The sequence below is a fragment of the Xiphophorus maculatus genome, chromosome 2 (genome assembly GCF_002775205.1).
Source record: "Xiphophorus maculatus strain JP 163 A chromosome 2, X_maculatus-5.0-male, whole genome shotgun sequence".
Lineage (NCBI taxonomy): Eukaryota > Metazoa > Chordata > Actinopteri > Cyprinodontiformes > Poeciliidae > Xiphophorus > Xiphophorus maculatus.
This window is the reverse complement of record NC_036444.1, coordinates 29,224,543-29,249,113: the sequence shown is the minus strand read 5'-3', so window position 1 is coordinate 29,249,113 and position 24,571 is coordinate 29,224,543. Positions and strand designations below refer to the sequence as shown.

The window sequence follows — 24,571 nt, the reverse complement described above, 5'->3', positions numbered from 1 at the left end:
TAAATAATATATAATGAAAAAATAATTTATATTGCTATTTTCATCCTGTGGTTTGTACTATAAAGTATCTATTTTTTATTTAGCTTAATGAATTCTGATTATTTTTTTTCTTCAAAGTTCCTGAATTTTCTTAATTTCCCATTCAAATGCTCAGAAGCGCCTGTGAGGCAGCAGCCAGTTGAGCCTCACCTGCGATTGATCAACCTCTCACTAACTGCACTGGCTGCCATTCTATGGGAGCATGTTCCTCCTGTCTGTACGCCGCCAATACAGAGAGCGAGAAAGACTTGGTTTTGAGTTGTACTTTAATGGTTTTTCCCTTTGCTGTGGAGCACGAAATGAATAATATCTACATGTCCAAGTTTGATTGAGTTAACAGAGTTATTCTACGGCAGCGCGGCTATGGATGACATGTAAAAGAATAGTCTTTTTGCCCTCCAGCTTTGTCCGCATGCGTGGAATTTCCTTATGTAAACAATAACATGCCGGTGGTCTATATTTGTAAATCTGATTATGATTAAGTCAGTGCTTCACCAGCTATGAACCTGTTGCTATGGTAACAAAACAATCTAACTATGAACATTGTTCTTTGAACTTTTACAAAATAAACTTGCCAGCTCCATAAAATCTTATATTTAAATGCTAAATAATTTAAAATCTTTTAATTAATGTATGCTGAAACCATTAAATCAAATTCAGCAGCATTGATAATCCTACATAAAGAACAGGGATTTCTTTGTTTCAATTGGAAACTTCTCATCAAAGAGGTCAGAGGTCACATGTGGTGTACCCCAAGGTTCAATCCTAGGACCCCTCTGATTTAATATTTATATGCTCCCACTAGCTCAGGTTATAACAGGAAATAATATTAGCTACCATAACTATGCAGATGACACACAGCTCTACATTACAATGTCACCAGGGGACTCTGAACCCATCCAATCACTGAACAGATGCTTAGAACAGATAAATGTGTGGATGTGCCAAAACCTTCTCCAGATGAACAGAAACAAAACTGAAGTTATTATTTTTGGACCTAAAGAGGAACGATCTAGAGTTATAGATCTAGAGTCAGTGCACAGTTTCAGTTATTACAACTAAAAACCAGTGATCAGGCCCGAAACCTGGGAGTAGTGATGGACTCTGACCTGAACCTCCAGAGCCACATAAAGACAGTTACAAAGTCGACCTTCTATCACCTGAAGAACATTTCCAGGATTAAAGGACTAATGTCTCAGCCAGATCTAGAGAAACTCATCCATGCCTTCATCTTCAGTCGCATTGATTATTGCAACAGCGTCTTCACAGGTCTGTCCAACAAATCAATCAAACAGCTGCAGTTGATCCAGAATGCTGCTGCTGGCGTTCTCACTAAAACCAGCAAGATAGAGCACATAACACCAGTTTTAAAGACCTACACTGGCTCCCTGTAGCTCAAAGAATAGACTTTAAAATACTGCTGTTAGTTTACAAATCACTGAACGGCTTAGCACCACAATACATTAAAGATCTGCTGTTGTTGTATCAACCCTCCAGATCTCTCAGGTCTTCCGGTTCTGGTCTGCTCCGCATCCCCAGAACCAGAACCAAACGAGGAGAAGCAGCTTTCAGCATCTATGCACCACAAATTTGGAACAAACTTCCAGAAAACTGTAAAACAGCTGAAACACTGACTTCCTTTAAATCTAGATTAAAACCCCACCTGTTTAGAATTGTATTTGAAATGTAATCAATTACAAATTTATTGATGGAACTTGACTTAATGCTGTGTTTGATTATTGATTCTATATTGCATTGTGTTTCTGTGTTTGTAATGATGTAAAGCACTTTGAAATGCCTTGCTGCTGAAATGTGCTATACAAATAAAATTTGATTGATTTGATTGATTGATAATTCCAATAAACAAATGTTACATTTATGTATCTGTGGTCTGTGTAAAAATATTAACATTTATGTGGCTGCAGCAGCTCCATCAGGCCCCCAGGCCCGCTGACATAATTTGGATTAAACAGAAGTGCAAATAATTGATTTTCATTTAATTGTATTTTTTGATTTGTTGTTTTAGACTAGTTATGGATTTAAATATCGTTTCACTGGCAATGTTTTCCTGTAACATATAATTATCCAGTAATATTTTTACATTTCCTGTCAACTTAACATCTTTTAATACAAAAACATGGTGGACCGCCTCGACGCCCCGACCACTGGGCTTAGCAAGTTTTCTCGAGGAAACCCTGGAAGAGGTCAGAGTTAACCGTAGGAGCTGGTGTTTTGCTGCTGCCTTCGGCTTTGTAAACAAAACAATAAATAACACGTACTTCTACAACTCTTTGTCCGGTTCGGCAAAAGCTGCTTAGGGTCCGTTGTTGGTAGTAGTTTCACATTCAGTATGTGTTCTAGCTCCAGTAGTAATAGCTCCGTTAGCACCGCTTGTTTTTGACTTTTCTCCCAGGGTTTGTAGTGGTATGTCTGGTTCGGCGAAACAGCGCTAGCGGACAGTGACACCAGACTTTGTTACCGACACACCGGACCTCCATGGGTCCCGTCGGATCGATGATGTCAGTACCGCAGGCAGTATAGCTCCTGTTAACATCTCAAAGAGCCTCCAGCTCTGCCTGTCTTAGCTGCAGCACGGCGTTTATTTTTAGCTCATTAAGGTAACGATCACCTGTTAGAGCCTTTGTTGGTTCTCCTGGTATAAATGACTCAAAGTGTTCTGGAGAAATGTCCAGGGTCCAGATTAGGTCCTAGTTGTGTTCCACTTGGGCTCTCGCACTGCGCTCTCTTTTCTTTCATGTGGGAAATTATCCAGATTCACCTCAATTTTAATTTTAATTTTTTTAAATTACAGCCAACAGTAACACAATGTGGCATTATCTAAAATGACACCCGTCAAACCTAATATGATAAACAATACTAGGGTAAAGTTTGCCCTCCTGTGTTTACTCTGTAGACTCCAGTACAGAATGGACCATTATGCATCATCAATCCATCTGTGAAAGCATGCCAACCTCCATGGGTGAAAAATATAACAAGAGATGCACATTTTTGAAATAATTATGAGTTTTGGCGTATCACAAACAGCAATTCTTTAGGTAATAGGAAACTGCAACATGTTTAGGCCAACATGCTCAACTAGTCCTGGATCCTTTTAAGACTTCATTAGGCCTGTCACGATAACAAATTTTTCTGAACGATTAATTGTCTCAAAAATTATTGCGATAAACGATAATATTGTTTGAAGACCTTTTTACACTGATTTAATGGAAATGACGTAATAATGCAATTTCCTGCCAAAGATAGATACACTTTATTTTCAAAAGAACACTAAACACTGGAACTGATAAACAAAACAAAATAAAATGGATTCTCAGTCTCCATTAACAAAACATGTACTTGAATAAAAACTAAACAACATAAAGCCAAAGTGGAAATAAATACTTCATTCAACCAAAAGATTATGAAGTCTGTATATTATGTTGCCCTTCAGTAATAATTAGATTTAAATAGAGAAAATGGGCACATCAATTACCTGATGCAATAATTCACACTACATGATTTTTTGCTCCTATTTTTCCCTTGTTGAATGTGACAGGTAGCCAATCAGAAAGCGGGGATTCCCTCCACACTTTCTGAGGGGAAATTACGGAGGGGAATCCCAAACAGCTGACACTGTGCAACCCGAAGTCCAGCAGACATTGTAAATGATATGTGGAAACAACATTAATGTTTATTCAACATGCAAAGAATATAGAAATGACAAGGGGAGGAATTGGAGCCAAATTGCTACCGCAGTTGATAAACCTGGTAACTTTTCAGCTGTTCTTCGTTACGTGACGTAAATAGGTTCTAATGATTTTCATTCAGTCAGGACTTTACGCTGACACTAGCCACATGCATTGCAGGTAGATTGTAGTAAAGCATTGATTAATGCCTGGTTTTAAAATTAGTTCACTGGACTAAATACTGAATAATGTAGCCATTATTTCATCCCCCTTGTTGGACACCACACGGCAGGAACGAACCCGATCGAACCGTTATACCTAGGATTTCTGTCGGCTAATGTGTGGTCTGTCAGGTTTTGAAAATGGGCCGACAATCGGCCGACAGCTCTAAGATCCTGTAGTGTGCGCTGGGTAGTACACTGAGAAAATGAGGAAGGGGGAGTCAGTGGAGAGCACCGGAGTTGAGCCTTTTTTCATTCAGTCTCATTAGCTGAAAGAGAAAAAGGTCGGAAGAGACGATAATGCCGATAATTAAAATGAGGTTGATAGTTTTAATTTATCATACAATTAATTGATTTATTGTTTATCGCGACAGGCCTTGACTTCATTAAAACATATTCTACTTATACTACAAAAACTATATTGCAAAAAGTATTGAGTCATCAGCTCCAAATGACTCAGTCCAGGTGTTCTGGTTTCCTTGGCCACAGGAGCATTAAATCAAGTGGCTACTCTCTGCTCTTACAAATATTTGCTGTCCTCAGCAGCTTAGTGAATTCCATCATGGTACCACAAGGGAATGTTACCTCTACAACAAGTCAGCTCTGTTATTGGAATTATAACAAAGTGCAATTATAATATTTTTACTTTCTACTTAAAGTCACTACATAAAATAATATTCAATATACACAAAATCACACAATATGTTTTATATGTCAAGCAAACATGCACAAACGGAGCACTAAAACAGTAGCCCACCTTGGTTTGATGGGGGGGATTGTGACTTCTGGATGGCCTAAAAATAATTTGTACTATCTCAGAAACCAAAGCAGCACAGACAAAAATTTTGGCACAAACCTGCATTAACGGAGCACTAACGACTCAGGCTATTTGTTGGAATTTTTCATGTGGTTGTGGTGTCAGCTTGCCTCAGCTGCTGCAGCTAGCTAGTTTGTTCTCTGTTTCTGAATAGCCTTGAATCCATGTGCGTTTTGTCAACCAGGTGGCAAAACGTTCAGCTTAATAATAATAATTTGTACTTTATTCATCCCAGCAGGGAAATTATTTCGCAGTTAAAGCACAAGACAGGAGCTGTGTCTGCAGGCAGCCAGCGCCATTTTTTGAAGGAGGACATGCGGCAGAGGTCGTCGGGACCGGAGTTGAACCCGCGACGTCCGCGGGTCTAAGGCCTCCAAGCGTGGGGCATGCTAACCCGCTGCGCCACCACAGCACGCCCCTAACTATTTTTTGGGAAGCCATCTGTGTTTTAGAAAGTTTTTTTATTCTTTCTGTGTGGAGAGGAGAGACAAGCAGACGCAGAGCTGAGCTCTGTGTAACCAATAACAGCGGCTACAGGAGCTGCAGTGGCCAAAACACTACCGAAGCTACAGTGTGTACTCTTCTTATCGTAGATAGCGGCTAATTTTGTGAAATTCAATCCAGACCAGACTATAACTGGTTATAGCTGACCACCTTCTTTGTTTTTATGGCACTTCAGCCATGTTTGCTTTCACCTTTTCAACTTCAGTATCACTGCATGGATGATGGGGTGACTTATTTATGCCTTGAAATTAGCATCTAATGATGAAGTTTGTTTTCCCAGGCAAAGTTTTTTTTTACTGGTATTATTGTTAATGATATGATATGGCCCAGCTCTAACCCACACCATGACAAACCTTGTGGATTCATAATGGGACAGTCAAAACTCATATGTGTTCAAATTAATATTTTCAACTTGCCTTCCTCTGCTCAGCCTCCTATGGAGAAAAGTAGCAAAGCAGTTTCTCCCACCTTTACACACATTGTGTTTCTGCCATTAAATGTCAGTCCCACTTCAGTGTTTTTGCTAGGACAAAATTCAAACTCACAGTCATGAAAAATTAGATCCAACAGATGCTAGGTCCATCACTCCTCTGTTTACTTTCATTTTCAGGGGACAAACTCATGTGTCTCCAAGAGATTTAATCTCAGGCTTTGACTGTGACCTGTGAAGAGCAATTCATGTGAATCATCAGTTGTAAATGTTTAAACCTCGCTAACTGTTTGTGTATCGAGGGCAGAAATGTTTAGCTGCTTTGGTCTGTAATCAGCAGCAGAAGAAGAGACTCATGGGGAGCTTGGAGGAAGAGAATAAAGAGCTGATGAACTGCCAATTGGAGACTCCAACTGAATTCAGAGCATGTTTAGTTATTCCTCAGTTTGCACGAGCTGATTTCATGCAAAATGGAGCCTAGAAATGTGTTGTCCTCTTGTTTATGAAAGAAAAGTTATAATGCCAGCTGTCATTTTTATTTTTATTATAACAAGAACCAGTAGATGTTGGGTTATGTGTTGTAAAAAATATATCATGATAACATCATCCTCTAAACCAGAAAGTAGGAACTAGTACCAGACAGCTCTGAGGTCATCTGGTCCTTTCCCGTTGTTTTAAAGGGATCCAGGATTTGTTGAACATGTTGGCTTAAATATGTTGTAATTTTCTTATTAACTAAAAAATTGCTGGTCGTGATACGCCAAAACTCATAATTACTTCGAAAATGTATACAATTTGCTATACTTTTCACCCATGAAAGTTACCATATAAAACCTGCTGGATTGATGATGCTTTTTCATCCGTTCTTTACTGGAATCTTCAGAGTAAACACAGGAAGGCTAACTTTACTTGAGTTGTTGTTTATTATATTGTGTTTGACTGGTGTAATTTTAGATAATGCTACACTGTGTCACTATCGACTGTAATTTAAAAAAAAAAACAGTGAGGTGAATCTGGATCATTTCCCATATGAAAAACAGAAGAGCACAGTAGGAGAGAGCCAGAGCTGAACACAACTTCTGAAGAACCTTCATTTGTGTCCTTAACATTTCTCTCCAGAAGACTTTGAGTCATTTGTATGAGCAAAACTGACAGAGGCTCTAAGAGGTGATCATTACCTTTGAAAGTTAAAAATAAATGCCATGCTGAGACAGGCAGAGCTGGAAGCTCTTTGAAATGCTAACGGAGCTATACTGCCACCGGCACTAAATATGAAGCCACCAAGCTGACTAGGTAGGCCCCACACTAACACACTGCAAACCTGTTGATGCACTGTTGCCACTCACTGGTGGAGATGGCATACTGCACTACTTAAAACAGCCTTAAATATTGTTTAATGCACAGATCATAAGTACTTCGTAGACATCTTGCTGTATGTTTAAAAATGACAGATCAATGTAATATTAACAACATAAAGCTACATAATTTTTAAAGTTTAATCAGTAATACCTTTTATAACAAATTTATGACAAATCACAATTTCTTGGTTAATGTCGAGCTGTCATAAAGCCATGTCATGTTGTCATTAAAAAAACATTAAAGAGTGTTCATGAATGTTTATGTTGTCATTATTTGTCATTTGGTAAATAATGACTTTTTAATGCAAAGCTGACATTGTTTAAAATGTCTTTGTTATGACAACTTGACATTAACAAAGACAAACATGTCTAAATAGTGCAGCACGTCATCTCCACCAGTGAGAGGCAGCAATGCACCAACAGGAGTTGGTGATAAAGAAATCTTCCATCTTGTGGGGCCTACCTAACACAAGTCATAACGGCCAGACATATTGTTTAAAAAGAAACCAAAGTATGTCACCTAATACATGAGGTATGTGTCATATTAACTTTAGATTTTCTTTGGAAAAAAAAAAGTAACATTGACTGTTTTTTTTTCTTTGCAAAGTCGTGTTAGCTACGTAGACATTTGTCTGCCAGTCTATCATTATGAGAATGTGCAGTAAAGGACATTCTTAAAATTGTACTTAAATAAATGCTGAATTAAGATCACAGTTTTTTTATTTGTTTTTGTTCCTTTTTTAAGTGACCTCAGTGGATTGAGTCATCACACACTATGAGAATGTCCAGAAGAAATTCACCAAGTTTGAATTCATGAAAAGGCTTTCACCACAAACGTGAAGTCTCCCGTTTTTTCCAGGAAAAACTATCGTATTTTACCTCCCTCTCCTGCCATCTGCCTGTATTAGTATTTTCCCTTAAATGTCCCGTATTGTGTGGTGATTCTTGATTAATGTGAAGATGTCATAACAAAGACTTTTTTAATAATGTTAGCTTGACATTAAAAGTGCCATTATTTACTGAATGACACTTAATAACAGTCACATATATTAATGAAGACTTCTTTATGGTCATGACAGGTGTTATGTTTATGACAGTATCATGTCAGTTTTATGCACACCCCTTCAAATAAAGTTTTACATCTAAAAGAAATATTTCTCAAATAAAATCTATTGCTACAACTAATCATGGATCCATTTAAATATAGTTCAGAGTTTAGACATGTGATTTTGGAAAGAGAATATGATAAGTTAATGTCTCACCTGTATCTTCATTCTGATCATTTGTTTCCTGTTAACGGCTAGTCATAGCAGTCAAGACAAACATTACTAGAGAAGGTTCAAAGTTTGAGAGCCTGAAAGGTTGACCCAACATTTCTACAAAGACAGATTCTTACATTACAGCAGCACATCATTTCTCAAAAACCAGTTTTTATTTGTGCCTCCAAACAGAATGTTCCTGTTTTTGTCATGGTGTGGTGTGGCGGTGGACCCAAATGCAGCAGGCAGTAAACGTAGAAATAAGTGGATGTTTTAATGAAGAAAATCAACCAACAAAAAATCCAAAATTAAAGGATACAAGAAAATCCAAAAACAAAACAAACTGGAAACACGAGGGAACAACAGGTAATCCAGGGAGGGAAACTTGGGTAGAAACGATCAGGGTGATGAGACGGACTGGAGAGTTATGACTGGGATAGAGGAGTTTAAATACTGGGAGGTGGCAAATGGGAAAAATGGGCCTAACGAGATGAGATAACTGGTTGCAGGTGTGAGTAGTTGGCACAGCAGCTGGCTGAGGGGATATTCTATGGAAAAACAGAGGAAACACCAGGGAGCTGAAGATACCTCTAAAACGAAAGAAAGCACTAATACTAAAGAAAACCTGATAAACTAGAAGACAAAAAGACACGAGGGCAAAACGTAAACAAACCTAAACAGAAAGAAGGCTGATCTATCAATAATAAGAACTAGGCGACGTAGAGCTATAGAGAATACAAGATCTAAACAAAGAGATGTTTAGAACTAGAATTACTAAAGGAATATATATATATATATATATATATATGGACTCGGACATGGAAGAATACTGAACCTAAGGTGATGAAATTAAGAAATAAACATTACTAGAAACACTGCAGGGAGGTTGAAATAAAAAAATAACTAGAAGGATAAAATAGAATTAAACTATAGTAATTAAAAGAGGCTTGACATGGACTCAGACAAACAAGGACAGAACTTAAGGTAACTAAAGAATAAACCAACACTATAAAGGACTGAAAATAAGGAAAGCAGTAGGATAATTCTAATTTCACTAAATAACTCAAATAATAATATCAAAAGGACCATGAAGGGCTAAACTAAAGTGAACTAAAACATGAAGCTAAATAAAATGAAAAGCAAAACCAACCCAAAAACCCAGAGTCCTGACAGTTTTGTTTATTCTTTGTGTTGCTTTTTCACACAAAACACTTTGAACTGGTATGTTGCTAAAAAGGTTTTATACAAATAAAGTTGGGTTAAAAAGTTTCTGTGAATGCAGAATTTGCCAACTCTTTTCTACGGAGCCCTTTTGGGGACATGGGAATTTTTTTTCTTTTGCGTTCCCTCGCAGAAGGTTTTGCGTTCCCTCTCAATACTGTACTGATCAGTTCATGTGGCATAATTGAATACTGTAAGTCTTTCTTACGGTGGGCGCCGTACTTTCTGCTTTAATATAAGGTTATGTGAGGTTTTTCCATGAATGTTAATATCTCGTTGTGAAATATCTGAAGTTTTATCTTTTTCTTTAGGATAGAAAGGCACCACAAACCTTTGATATAAACAGAAACTTTCTGTAAGTAGGAAAGAAATAAAAATACATCCTAATCTGGACTATTTCTAAGTTATTATTGTGGGGTAATCAGTCATCTGACAGTTCTGATTGTGTCTCTGTTGTGTTCGTAGTCTGAATGGTTTAAAGGGCCGTTTTCATGTTCAGTTCCATCTCAACCTTAACAGACATAAACATGCAGTGAATAAATCAATTTTCAATCAGTTTTTTGCACCAAAGAGTTAAAAATAATAAATATGTTTTATTATTATAAAACACCGCAAACTAGTGGAGGTAGAGGGCCGCACTGGGTCCGATGAGTGTGTCAATCATCTCCAGGCCTCGTCTTTGTTCTTTCACAATTATCGATTTATTCCATTTTGATTATCATGCTTCAAACTTTGCAAGGACTGACCGCCCCACTCATCCGCTTCCTCATAAACACAAAGCCAGCAGTTCAATAACCTTCAATTCATACTTAGAGACAGCCACGCCCACATCGACACGCCCACCACCTAAGTGTCAAAGCCTCTGCTCCTGTCATATCAATAATTACTTATTTCATTCATATGGTTCTTACAGAGCCTCAGTGAAAACTTGTTTATTATTATTAACTGTTTGGTGCAAAAAACTGATTGAAAATCGATTTTTTTTTTTTATTTACTGCATGTTTATGTCTGTTATGGAATTGAAAGCAGCTCTTTAAACCATTCAGACTGCGAACACAACAGAGACACAATCAAAACTGTCAGATGACTTATTACCCGCGATAATAACTCAGAAATATAGTTTGGAAATATTTTTATTTCTTTCCTACTTACAGAAAGTTTCTGTTTATATCAAAGGTTTGTGGTGCCTTTCTATCCTAAAGAAAAAGATAAAACTTCAGATATTTCACAACGAGATATTAACATTCATGGAAAAACCTCACATAACCTTATATTAAAGCAGAAAGTACGGCGCCCACCGTAAGAAAGACTTACAGTATTCAATTATGCTGCATAATTGATCAGTACAGTATTGCGAGGGAACGCAAAACCTTCTGCGAGGGAACGCAAAAGAAAAGAATTTCCCCATGTTCCCTAGAGGGCTCCATATTTTTCCAACATACAAAGATAAATAGACTTTATACCAGTGGTGCCCAAAGTGGGTCCTCAAGAGCCGGCATCCTGCATGTTTTAGTCTCTCCTTGGTTTAACGCACCTGGATCAAATGATGACTCATTAGAGGCCTAAGAAGAACACTGACCTGCTGAAAAGGTTGTTGGTACCAGCAGGGAGAGAACTAAAGCATGCAGGATGTCGGCCCTCCAGGACCCCCTTTGGGCTCCCCTGCTTTATACTTAAAGCTTACCTTAAGTATAACTATTTCAGAGACGCCAACACTTTCATAAAATGCTATGACTGAATTATAGTGCTGTAAGAATTATCTTATGCAGCTAAATTGTTATGCAACAATTTAGCTGGTTTCAACCTCTAAGTATAATCCGACTTTGAAGCAAAGCTGAACTCTTGAAGTTCGACAGGTTTTATTGTATTGTACACTTAAAATACTTTTTGACACTATCAGTTTCAAAAGGAAGCTCATGTTTAGTCTCTGCCAACTTAACTTGCTGACAAACTGAACCTTCACATGACTGCTGACACTGGGCGAAAGCAGATTATGGTTATTAGCTGGAGCACATAAACTAACTGAAGCCTGAGGTTTTTAAATTACAGGTGTGTGGTGTTTGTGTGCTCTCTGAAAAATGAACCTCAGGAGGTTATTTTCTTAAGTTGAGATCAGATATGTGGTCTAAGACAACAAATTCTTTATATGTGGTTGTGTAAAATAAGCAAAAAGAAGCCAAATCTGAAAGGAGGTTTTAAAGCATCTTATTGCTAACTTGTACAGTTGATTTTCCCATCACTGTCTGTCAGGTTTACATTTAAAAAACCAGACAGAAGAGAACTTGCTAAGAAACAACAAAGTGTGAGCTGCATATGAGCCTGTTTTCCATGCTGCCAGCCATCGTAATCCAATAATAATCCTGTCAGAGAAGATGCCAGAATAAGTGAACTGAATCAGCTTCTCTTCTGCACCAGTAAGATTTACTTCAAGGCCATTAAATCAGGTTTGGATTTTCATTGCCCACAGAAAGGACAGAAATGACTTTCTTTAAGCGCTTATCTTCTGACACCCAGAATAATAAAAGGATGGATCACCTTACAGCCCTAGCTTAGATAAGGAAGGACATTTGATTGCACTTCAGTTATGTACCTTTTTACATTAGGTCTTAAAGCAAAGCTTTGACAGTTACAGAAGTGATACAAAAACAATATTTTAAAGCTGGAATACCAGCTTTATTAATGATGCCATGCAAAAGTTTTTAGAACTTTTTCTTTCAACTTCTTCATCTTCTCACATTACAAAGAGCCCCTGTTTGAGTTTTTTTTCCCCATGTTTGTCTCTGTATATCAGGAGGCCTGTTTGTGTTCCTCAACAATAGCATTTAGATAAAAATAACAATTTGGCAAAATAAATTAGTCTGGCTGCCCTCGGCCTAATAATGACTGAACGGATTATATTCTGGGTCTGTGTATTTTCAGGCAGTACGTTTTTTCGTTTGAAGTGAAACATGAAAAAAAAAAAAAAAATAGACTCATTGTGTTGTTTATTAGACCAAAATCGGGTAACGGCTTGGCTCGTTATCCAATTTCCCATTTAGTGCACAAAACGGAAAAGGAAAAAATGGATAACAAGCGCTCAGTTTCGATTTTCATGATTTCAGTTTTGATAAGCAGTCTGACCTGGAAGTTCTCTCTGCCTGTGTAGAGACCCGTTTTAGTTAACTTGTCCATAGTGGTATGATTATTGTATTGTGTATGGTATGATAATTAATTTGATCATGATACCTTCAGACAGAAAGCCTTATACACTCACTTTGTTTTGTATTTGAAGCTAACATTCTGCCAGTCATTCAAACCCTATCGTTTTTTGTGTAGGTTTTTCCTTTCTGAATAGCAGCATACCAGTTGTAATCCGTTATCATAAACAAGCATGCAGAAAAGTATGATTATCCAAAATATGCAGTAAAAAATGCATCTATTTCTAAATAGGAAATGTCTGAAATAATGTGCCAGTGTTATTAGAAGGTGACGTGTGGTCAGGGGAGTCATCATGGAAAAATACACTGCCTGGCCAAAAAAAAAGTCGGCACCAAAAAATGGTCACACTCTCTAATATTTTGTTGGACCGCCTTTAGCTTTGATTACAGCCCGCATTCGCTGTGGCATTGTTTCAATAAGCTTCTGCAGTGTCACAAGATTTATTTCCATCCAGTGTTGCATTAATCTTTCACCAAGATCTTGTATTGATGATGGGAGAGTCTGACCACTGCGCAAAGCCTCCTCCCGCACATCCCAAAGATTCTCAATGGGGTTAAGGTCTGGACTCTGTGGTGGCCAATCCATGTGTGAAAAAGATGTCTCATGCTCCCTGAACCACTCTTTCACAATGTGAGACCCATGAATCCTGGCATTGTCATCTTGGAATATGCCCGTTCCATTTGGGAAGACAAAATCCATTGATGGAATAACCTGGTCATTCAGTATATTCAGGTATTCAGCTGACCTCATTCTTTGGGCACACAATGTTGCTGAACCTAGACCTGACCAACTGCAGCAACCCCAGATCATAGCACTGCCCCCACAGGCTTGTACAGTAGGCACTAGGCATGATGGGTGCATCACTTCACCTGCCTCTCTTCTTACCCTGATGCGCCCATCACTCTGGAACAGGGTAAATCTGGACTCATCAGACCACATGACCCTCTTCCATTCCTCCAGAGTCCAATCTTTATGCTCCCTAGCAAACTGAAGCCTTTTTTTCTGGTTAGCCTTACTGATTAGAGGTTTTCTTATGGCTACACAGCTGTTCAATCCCAACCCCTTGAGTTCCCTTCGCATTGTGCGTGTGGAAATGCTTTTGCGTTCACAATTAAACATACTCCTGAGTTCTGCTGTTGTTTTTCTTCGATTTGATTTGACCAAACGTTTAAGTAATCGCCGATCACGATCATTCAGGATTTTTTTCCGACCACATTTCTTCCTGGAAGACGATGGTTCCCCACCATCCTTCCAGTTTTTAATGATGTGTTGGACAGTTCTTAACCCAATTCTAGTAGTTTCTGCAATCTCCTTAGATGTTTTCTCTGCTTGATGCATGTCAATGATTTGACCCTTCTTAAACAGACTACCGTCTTTTCCACGACCACAGGATGTGTCTTTTGCCATGGTTGTTTAAGAAATGAGGAGTTACTCATTACATCAGCTGGGGTTAAATAACTTGTTGCCAGCTGAAAGATAATCGCCTATGCAGTACTTATCCAATAGGAGGCTTGTACCTATTTGCTTAGTTAAATCCAGGTGGCGACTTATTTTTTGGCCAGATAGTGTAATATATAATGATAAAATATTTTAGATTGCTATTTTTATATTGCTATAGTACTAACCACAGGATTTCCATCCTGTGGTTAGTACTATAAAGTGCCTATTTTTCATTTAGCTTAACCAATTCTGATTATTTTTTTCTTCAAAGTTCCTGAATTTTCTTAATTTCCCATTCAAATGCTCAGAAGCGCCTGTGAGGCAGCAGCCAGCTGAGCCTCACCTGGGATTGATCAACCTCTCACTAACTGCACTATGGGAGCATGTTCCTCCTGGTGGCGCAGGGGGTTAGCACGCCCCACATTTGGAGGCCTTAGACCAATGGACGTCGCGGGTTCGACTCCCGACGACCTTTGCCGCATGTCCTCCTTCAAAAATGGCGCCGGCTCAGCTGGCTGCCTGGAAACGCAGCTCCTGTCGTGTGTGTGTGTGTGTGTGTTAATCTGTTTATAAAAAAAAAAAAATTCTTGCTGTAACTGCGAAATAATTTCCCTGCTGGGATGAATAAAGTAACTCTTCTTCTTCTGTCTGTACGCCGCCAATAAAATGGCTAAAAAACATTTAATGTATGAACTGATTTTCCATCATTCAGCTTATGTATATAATGTACCGTGCTTTTTGTCACCAACTGTAACGTATTTCGTGTGCTGAGGAGAGGAGCGATCAGAAACGGCAGAGAACAGATTTGAGGTGAGGCAGGCAGTTCTCTTGCCTCATGGCAGGGGGCGCTCATGATCCCAGACATTGTGACTCCACAACTGCAGAGTAAGAGACAGTAAAAGCGAGCTAGCCATATAGTAAAGTCAAGTGCATATATATATATATATATTTATAGTTTTCTCCCCTTACCGCAGCAATTACTTATTCATAATGGCAAAATAAACATTAAGCCTAAAACCATACCACTGCAACAGACTGAATGTTCTGCTCTTTGTGTGGGAAATATCAATAGTGTTTTTTGTGTGTGGCGTTGTTGTCAGCTGCTATGGCAGCGAGTCTGCGCGTAACTGCGCTGATACAGAGAGCGAGAAAGACTTGGTTTTGAGTTGTACTTTAACGGTTTTCCCTTTGCTGTGGAGCACGAAATGAATAATATCTACATGTCCAAGTTTGATTGAGTTAACAGAGTTATTCTACGGCAGCAGCGCAGCTATGGATGACATGTAAAAGAATAGTCTTTTTGCCCTCCAGCTTTGTCCGCATGCGTGGAATTTCCTTATGTAAACAATACATTTTTTTAAAAAAAGCACAACACATCACAAAGGACACTTCTCACCCCGGACATTCTCTGCCATCAGGCAGAAGATGCAGAGCAATGAGAACAAGAACCAACCGTCTCAGAGACAGTTTCTACCCGATAGCAATAACAAAACTAAATGCAATCAAAAACAACCATTAATCATCATAAATGATGGATGTGAGAATGTGGCTGTTCTTATTTATTAGTTTTTTATCAGTTATTTGTTATTTATTTCTTACATTGTGTGTAAATTGTGAGACAGTTCTTTTTTATTTTAAGCATATGCACTGACTGATGGCACTTTTTAAATTTCATTGTTCTTGTGACAATGACAAAGATTTATCTTTATCTTTAACATGCAGGTGGTCTATATTTGTAAACCTGATTATGATTAAGTCAGTGCTTCACCAGCTATGAACCTGTTGCTATGGTAACAAAACAATCTAACTATGAACATTGTACTTTGAACTTGTACAAAATAAACTTGCCAGCTCCATAAAATCTTATATTTAAGTGCTAAATAATTTAAAATCTTTTAATTTATGCATGCTGAAACCATTAAATCAAATTCAGCAGCATTGATAATTCCAATAAACAAATGTTACATTTATGTATCTCTCGTCTGTGTAAAAATATTAGCAAATATGTGGCCCCTGAAGCCCTGGGGGCCTGATGGAGCTGCTGTCTTAATTGGATTAAACAGAAGTGCAAATAATTGATTTTCATTTAATTGTATTTTTTGATTTGTTGTTTTTAAGACTAGTTGTGGGTTTAAATATCATTTCACTTAGGGGTGTAGCGATACAATAATGTCACGATACAATACGATTTCTGATCACGATACGATGTGTATCACAATATTTGGCAAAGTTCATGTCATCATCTGGGAGCAGGTTACTGGTTTCTCAGTCACAAGCTGGTTGCAAACCTGAGGCCAGCAGGTCAGTCAGTTATGGTAGATCTGAAATTTGGTTTGATGACTGAAATATGAGAAGCTACAGACTGATAGGAGGAACCAAAGAGCTCTGTAAAGGTAAAGGCAAATCTTCTGAAGTTGGGATATAATTAATTTAATTTCACATAATTACCATGGTAGAAGCCATTTGTTTGTTAAAATTTTATGAAATATATTTGTTCTATTTGATGTTTGTTGTGAATGACGTAAACTCACAAACGAACGAGGTAATTAGTCCAACGTTTAGAAACTACAGTGGCTGTAATGAGCCACAGCAAAGGGAAACAAAGGTAAAATAACCCAAACAGGTGATCAACTCAAATCCACTCGTACCTTTTTACTCTCGCTCTCTCTTTGTAGTTTAAGCACACCTGTTACCGTGGCAACCGCCTGCGCCCCGAAAGACGAGCAAAGATTACGTTAAAAACATAACATTCAGTTCGTTACGATATCAAGTTTCCAGGCTTGATATTTATTTCTCGGTTATTAATCAGCGCTTCCCTGTCCACAGCGATGGTTGATTGACTAGCTGTACTTAGTGCTAGAGTGGCTAACAGTTCAAAGCCTTTTCTGCTCAAATAAAATCTTTAGTGTATGTCAGATACAGACACATTGGATATTGATCTGTTTAACTAACGTAAGACTGTGTAGCAGACAGGCTTCAAGGTGTAGAAGTTGTATCAGTTCTGCCATTATGCTGTACTTAGCTAACGGGAAGCTAAGTGTGTTTGTGAGACGGCCACGCACGTGACCACGTAGAATGGGCATCAGCCAATGAAAAGCGGCCCCTGTGGTAAGGTCCATCCGGGTGAGACTCAGCTTTAATTTAATGCCGCTAATGTGACTTTAGTAGCTCTTCCATTTCGTGTCTGCTGAGTTTTTAATAAGGGGCCACAGAAATTGTTTATTGGTCCAGTTTGTGGGATGAGTTTCTGTCTGACTAAGTGGACAAAGCATTTGATACGGTTTAATGCATCGTGTAACCGAAAAAAAAATATTAAAAATAATGATAAAATAATATTAAACCAGCGTGATGCCTGACTACGAGGCGAGCGCGAAATCTCCTCACCGGGCTGAACCTGCATGATGAGGTTAGCGCTGGTTCATTAACCACTAATGCACAGACATAAACTTTACAGGGAAGCTAGAGAGCAACACGCTGGGCAGCATGTTGAGATGTCAATGTGGCACATAATGTTTTGTTCACAAAGATAAATTATTCTCAACGCGCACCTCTACAACAGGCATGTCCAAAGTCCGGCCCGGGAGCCAATCACGGCCCGCGGTCAGATTTCATACGGCCCGCAGCTTCGGTCTTATAATGTATTATTTATGGCCCGCCTCCACTGTCAAACAGAATAAATAAATCATAAAACTTGAAACTGTAATTCCTCCTTTCACCAAATGGTGGCAGCACCACTTTAATACTATCAGTCTCTGCCTCCGTGCAGCGAACCCCTCTCCACTCATTTCTGCCATGGCCACTGCGAAGAAAACAAGTTTACAGTGAGGGCCGCCGCTTTCAAGAGAGATGGGAATTACAATACTTCTTTTCTGAAAATCAAGGCAATTGTGCTTGTCTAATTTGTAATGAGACGGTTGCCTTGTTTAAGGATTTTGACGTAAAGAGACACTACCAGACTAAACATGCTAACACATACAACAAGCTAACAGGAAGTGACCATGCTGAAAAAGTGAAGCAGCTCCAAGCTGCACTGGCATCACAACAGCGATTCTTCACGCCGGCCTGTGAGTCAAAAGAAAATACCACCAAAGCAAGCTACGATGTTAATGTTAATAGCTAAACATGGCAAACCTTTTACTGAAGATACATTTATCAAAATTGTGTTATGAAAATGGTGGAGAACATTTTGCCCTGAGAAGAAGCAAGAATTTGAGAAAAATGTTTGCCTGGCAGTAACAGTGTGGCACTGAGAGTTGAGGACATAAAACTGAGTGTTTTGAACGGTAACGTCTGTCACTATCAGCAGTGAAAAGCCAAAAGAACATTTATGCACCTGGATTTATGGCACTTATTTTTATTAAACTCTTGAGTAAGATTTGGTTATGAACCTGTAGATGTGATACAAACTATTACTTTCTGAAAGATATTGTAAATGACAAGAGCAAAATTCACTTGTTTTAAAATTTAATAATAACAGACAACTTTGCATTACTTATAACTCCTGTTTAAAATGTTCTGTTGAGGCAAAGATATTTTTAAACTCATGTAAATTTAAGGTATTTCATACAGTTTGTTCAATGTTATCTGACTCTCCAGATATGAAAGAAAAGCAGAATTTCTGTTTTTAGAGTTGTTCTCATCTGCCTGAGTGGCTTATATTTGGTTATTTTGTCATTTGAAAAATAAAGATAATTGTGACAATGAAAATTGTTTTATAACAGTGTATATTTGCATGAAACTTTTGTAGTTAAAAAATGTCCGAACAAACTATTGGCCCCCGGGCATCTTGACTTTATCAAATCTGGCCCTCTTTGCAAAAAGTTTGGACACCCCTGCACTACAAGTTATTCATACTGTTCACCTAGAGCTGCACAACCAGAGCTAACGCGGTGGGTTTAGACTCTTACTTTGATAATATAGAGTTCTCCAAAGAAGCATAATAATTCATCACAGGAAGTTGATGTAAATATTCATTCATTCATTCAGCCAGTGTCCAGTTTGAGTGGAAGGAGAGGCGCGGGATCCAGGCTGAGGGAAACTTCAGAGATAAAGCAGTGCTCCCAACTTTAAATGCATAAAATATAAACCTATAAATCTTTTAGAAATAAATCTGTTTCACAAGTGAACTAGATGCTTGCAATCCGGCTTTAAGATAAATAAATAAAAAAAATCAATAAATAAGCTATTTCTTGTTTCTTTTTCCCCCCCAATTGATAATTTTTCTAAAGATAAAATCAAGCAACACTTAGCCTGGCAGGGTGTCTAGGGGAAACCCTGTATAACAGGGGTGTCAAACTCCAGTCCTGCAGGGCCACTGCCCTGCAACCTTTAGATGAGCCTCTGCTGCACCACCTGAACAGAATAATTAGGTCATTAAGGCTCTGGAGAACTGATCTACACAAGGAGGAGGTCATTAAGCCATTTCATTCCAGTGTTTTAAAAACTGCAGGACAGCGGCCCTTGAGGACTGGAGTTTGACACCTGTGCTGTATAAGGTTTTCCTAAGATTTTTCTATGTATGTTAATATCTAGTAAAATATCTTAAGTTTTATATCTTTTTCTATAGGTTAGAAATGCACCACAAACCTATGATATAAACAAAAACTTTCCACATGTAGGAAAGAAGTAAAAAATACATCCAAAGTATTTCTGAGTTATTATCATGGGGTAATAAAGTTATCTTACAGTTTTGATTGTGTCTCTATTGTGTTTGTAATCTGAATGGTTTAAAGGGACGTTTTCATGTTCAGTTCCAACTCAACTTTACACAAACAGACGTAAACATGCAGTGAATAAATCGATTTTCAATCGGTTTTTTGCACCAAAGAGTTAATAGTAAACATAATTTCACCGAGGCTCTTTAAATGTGTATATATTTGAAATTTTAAATTGATATCTGTGATTGCGTACACAATGGACCAGCAAATATTGCATTAAGCATATTGCAAGGGAACGCAAAACATATTAAAAGGGAACGCAAAAGTTTTGCGAGTTAATGCAAAATAATTTTTTTTTTCCTTATGTCCCCTTGGGGGCTCCGTATGTTCTGACTGAACTGAGTCAAACAAAGCAAACCCTTTGAGAAACCTGTTCTCCTCTTCACCTGTGGGGTGCTGCATCAAGAACTATTGAAGGAAAAGACATGTAAACCTTTGAAGAAGACACTCAGCATATCTTTCTTAATCCAGAAATGTAAAGAAAACTGGAGTAGCATCCGAATTTAGTGGTTGTAGGATTTCTCTTTTGTCTTGGTTCAAATTGCATTCCTTGAGGGACAGAATCTTGTAACCTTCAAATGTCTCTGCTTCAGCACACCTGGCTCCAATATCAGCTCATTAGCAGAGCTCTGTAGAGCTGAGTGTATGCTAGTGAGTACGTTTTTTGCCATTAGGGTCGCCATTTGACCATTTGTTATCAACCATTTGGTCGTGGAGTGAGAAAGCAGCATGACCTGTGAATACCAGAAAACTACATTTTCTAATATGTAAGTCACTATCTGACTGACTGTAGTGTAAATTGCTTTGGTGTCCTCTAGACTAGATGAAGCACTATAGAAATGCAGGATGTTTGTCATCTTATATCACAAATCATGTTATTGAATCATCAATCCATCATTTTGTCATTAGGAGATCTTTTAAGGAAGATGCCCTCTAACTGAAACACACAAAGTTAGATTCTAATGTTCAACTTTTAGAACAAGTTTTACTCATTAGCCTCAGTTTTAGGAACATAAGAATCAGTTCTGCTGAGATCACAAGGGTCTTCGAGTAAACTGACCTCACCATGTGACTGAGGAGGAAAAAAAGAACCAAGAAGACTTGTGTTCATGCACTGCCATTCTTTTCATTATTTTCATTTGTTAAGGGCTCTGACTGGTTCAGAAGCGACACTATCATAGCATCAAACTATATGTTACAATGTAACTTATATTAGTGACAGATCCAAGTATGACATGAAGCAGCGATGTAATACTAAATATTCTAAACTCAACCTGAAGTTAGCTTCATAAACCACAAATCCTGCTCCAGAGATTAGGCCTCAACTAAGTGGCTGTGTTTTAGATTTAACATTAGTACCAAAACAAAAAGTTAACTAATTCATCAATTTAGTTAAAAAAGCATCTGAGTTTCTCCTGTTTGTTTAAAAAGCATCCTACTGTCCAAGTCAGATCACATGGTATGTAGGTAAACAGTTTGACTTCTTTCTACAGCATTATTATTTCATACATGTTGCTTAACTTACATGTTACAATAACAAAACAGTAAGACATGCACTACTTACTGATTTGCTCAGTAAAAGAGAAGTTAGATTCTGTGAAGTTTTTTTTTTTTACCAAATTTTGAAAATTAACATGTTGAGTAACAGGGTTGTAGTTTTCAGTAAATATTCCATAATGCAATATTGAAATCCAGTCTAGTCCTGATCTCAGCCTCAAGCTGATTCACTGATTCCAAACTTTGGTCTCAAATCCAGAGCTAATCTTAAATTAGCTGCCACACAGTTAGTGACTTTCATGAAAGATGAAATCACACAATTGTGTGTAAAGGCACAATTTCTCATTTATTCACAGGGTTTCACAACATATATAAAGTGGCACAAAGTTACTCCCTTTCCCAAATGAGGGATTGGTTTACAATCTATTGGCAAATCACAAACAGTTGCCTCATTACGATTTCACACACTGTGACATAGGAGAGTCACATTCTATTGACTGTCTAACATCAGAGTTTGGGCTGACCACCTATGGCTGTCTGCATGAATGCTGTCTGGCTGTGGAGTGTGAAAGCAAGACAGCAGCATTCTCTAATACACCATATATTCTCATCAGTGAGAAGAGGACATCCACTCAACAAACAGGCTCCCAACAAGGTACAACTGACATACAATTTACACTTTGTTATCTGGTGTCAGGGGCGCCGCCAGCAATCTTGGGCCCCATGACAAAAAATAAATTGGGCCCCACCTACTGTTACAATTTCTTGAGTCTATTTGACCCAAATTTTAAAGGTTTGCAACTGCCTTGCTTTCTTTGATACTAGCACAATATTTACCGCTAGTGGACTTTACACGCAGCAGTTTGCATGCTGTATGCAAATAGGCTGCTTACATTTTTTAAAATTAGTTTTAGATTACTGAAATGTCTCTCCTCACGAGCAACAGTCATAGGCAACATGCAAAATATACATAAAGCAATCCAGACTTCTCAAAAAATGCTATGTCGTTGCATTTCATTCAGGCTGCAGTATATAACTTTAATAAAAAATATGTTTCTCCATATTTGTTAAAGCTGTCACCATGTCTTGACAGTTTGTTATGAGACAGATAATCTGTGAAAACAATCAATCTCCTCCACTTCCTCCCTGAACTACTTTTGCTAGCTAAAGTAATGCAATGTTCCAACCAAAACAACCAATCAGAAGTAGGAGGAGAGTCTTAGTGCTGTCAATCAACCTCACACACTGCAGTGTTAATGGCAGAGAAAAAACTTATAGTTACAGGAAAACCGTTTATCTGCCATCATTGGTAGCTATGCTAACTAGGCAGAGCATTCACAACAGGCTATGTTAGGTGCAGCATAGCACAGAGAGAGAGAGACAGAAGATGAGCAGCCACATAAGATTGTGATTGACAGCGCTTAAACCCGCCTCCTGACTCTGATTGGTTGTTTCTAGATAGCAGTGGCAGAAGGCAGAAGAAATACATTTTTCACAGATTATCTCTCATGCCATACTTTCACAATTTAATGACAGTTTTAAAAAATATTCAAAAAAATATATTTTTATAAAAGTTACATCCTGCAGCTTTAATTTCTCTTAGGACAGGACAAGTCAAGAGGGATGTGGCAACATATATTTGTAATTTAAATGCTAACGTAAAACTGTTTGGACTGCTTCCAGTCCAGACAGAAAGCTGTTTTTTATTGTCATTTTAAAAAGATTGTTTGAATTTCTGTCAGTAATATATACATTGTTTTTGTTGTGTAATTGTAAAAAGAGCAAAGACACTGAGAAATCCCTATAGATTCCCTGGAATGATGCTAACTAGCTTGTCATTGGACACAGTGTTGCTCACCTTTTTCACTGGACAGGGGTAAAAGGTTATGCTGGTATTGAGGGTTAGAGCTGCTGAACACCGTCACCTTTAAGATCACCAATCAGGAACAAACCATTTCATGCAGATCCAGGGAAGGATTCAATACAAATTTAGATGTGTGCTTTTTGGTCTAGGAGGGGTAACATGTAATTTTTACTGCTAAAAACAATTTTTTAAAACAGAACATGATTAATTTTGTAATCGACAGGGCCCCAATTTTTTTCTATTTCTATGAACAAAAAAAAAACAAAACACTATTTTGTGGGGGGGGGGCTGTCCATCCAGGGCCCTTAGAATTGTCCATATTCAAAAACCAATCAATGCATTGAAACCTTGTAATCAACAGCAGTACAATGATAGGAACAGACATACAATTCAAAAATCAAATCTGGAATTATTGTCATTGGACTGTTAATGTATTTAGGGTTGCTGAGGGCTGCTCTCAAGCTTAACTAGTTTAACTGAACACTGAAAATACCATGGAGTTATGATATCTTTGATGTCTGCAGAATAAGACCTTTTATGACCAGACAGAGTCCCAAGAACATGATAATACACAGACAGGGGAAGTGGACAGAAAGGAGGAGCATAATATGTGCCACCAGGCTTTTGCCCCAAGGGTGTGTAATTAGGACAGGAGGGGATAGAGGTGGTGGCTGAGTCTGTGGGATCTCACAGTAAACACCAGTCCAGCCCTGGTAGCACTGGCAGGTGAACTTGTGCCTCATGTCCAGAATGTCATGGCTGTTGAGGTGACCCCTTACCTCAAAGCGAGGGCCGCCAGGGGCTGGGTTATGGTGGATGTGAAAGTAGCGTGGGTTGAGGTGGAGATAGTAACGTGAGTCCAGGCTCTTTCGGACACATCTTCCATTCTTCTTGCAAAGTGCTTTGCTGCATAATTTAGCTGCTGCGGTGACATTTATGACATAATGTCCTAACGGTCCATCAATGTACTTCTTTACAGTAAGGCAGTTCCTCTAGAAGAAGAATAAAAGGAGACATTGTCAATGCTCTTAAATAAGAAAGTATCTCCTTCCATGCATAATCAGCAAAAGATGAAGAACTAGAGGATAGTGATAACTTCAAAAAAAATTAGTATTACAGAAGACTACTTTAAATTGCTTAGTTTTCTCTGCTTTGCTTTTAACATTTACCTTTGACCGAGCATACTCTGATGATCCCCAGAGGACAACACCTGATGCTCCCAAAGCAGCACTCTCCCCGATAGTATGAACTAAGTCACTCTTTAACAAAATGAAAACTTTCAGTTGAGTTTAGTTAATATTTACATGGACAAAAAGGTTC

At 38.2% G+C, this 24,571-nt stretch overlaps 1 protein-coding gene across 1 annotated transcript in view; it reads right to left on the bottom strand.

Annotated features, from left to right (window-relative positions):
* Positions 1-23,507: 23,507 nt before the first annotated feature.
* LOC102218221 (hyaluronidase-like) overlaps positions 23,508-24,571 on the bottom strand; it is a 30,569-nt gene continuing 29,505 nt past the window's right edge. Inside the window, exons 3-4 of the mRNA XM_023349302.1 lie at positions 24,421-24,510; positions 23,508-24,243 (exon numbers count right to left, since the gene is read on the bottom strand). Coding sequence (XP_023205070.1) covers positions 23,752-24,243; positions 24,421-24,510 — 582 coding nt within the window. The 3' untranslated portion in view covers positions 23,508-23,751. The remainder of the gene's footprint in view (positions 24,244-24,420; positions 24,511-24,571) is intronic.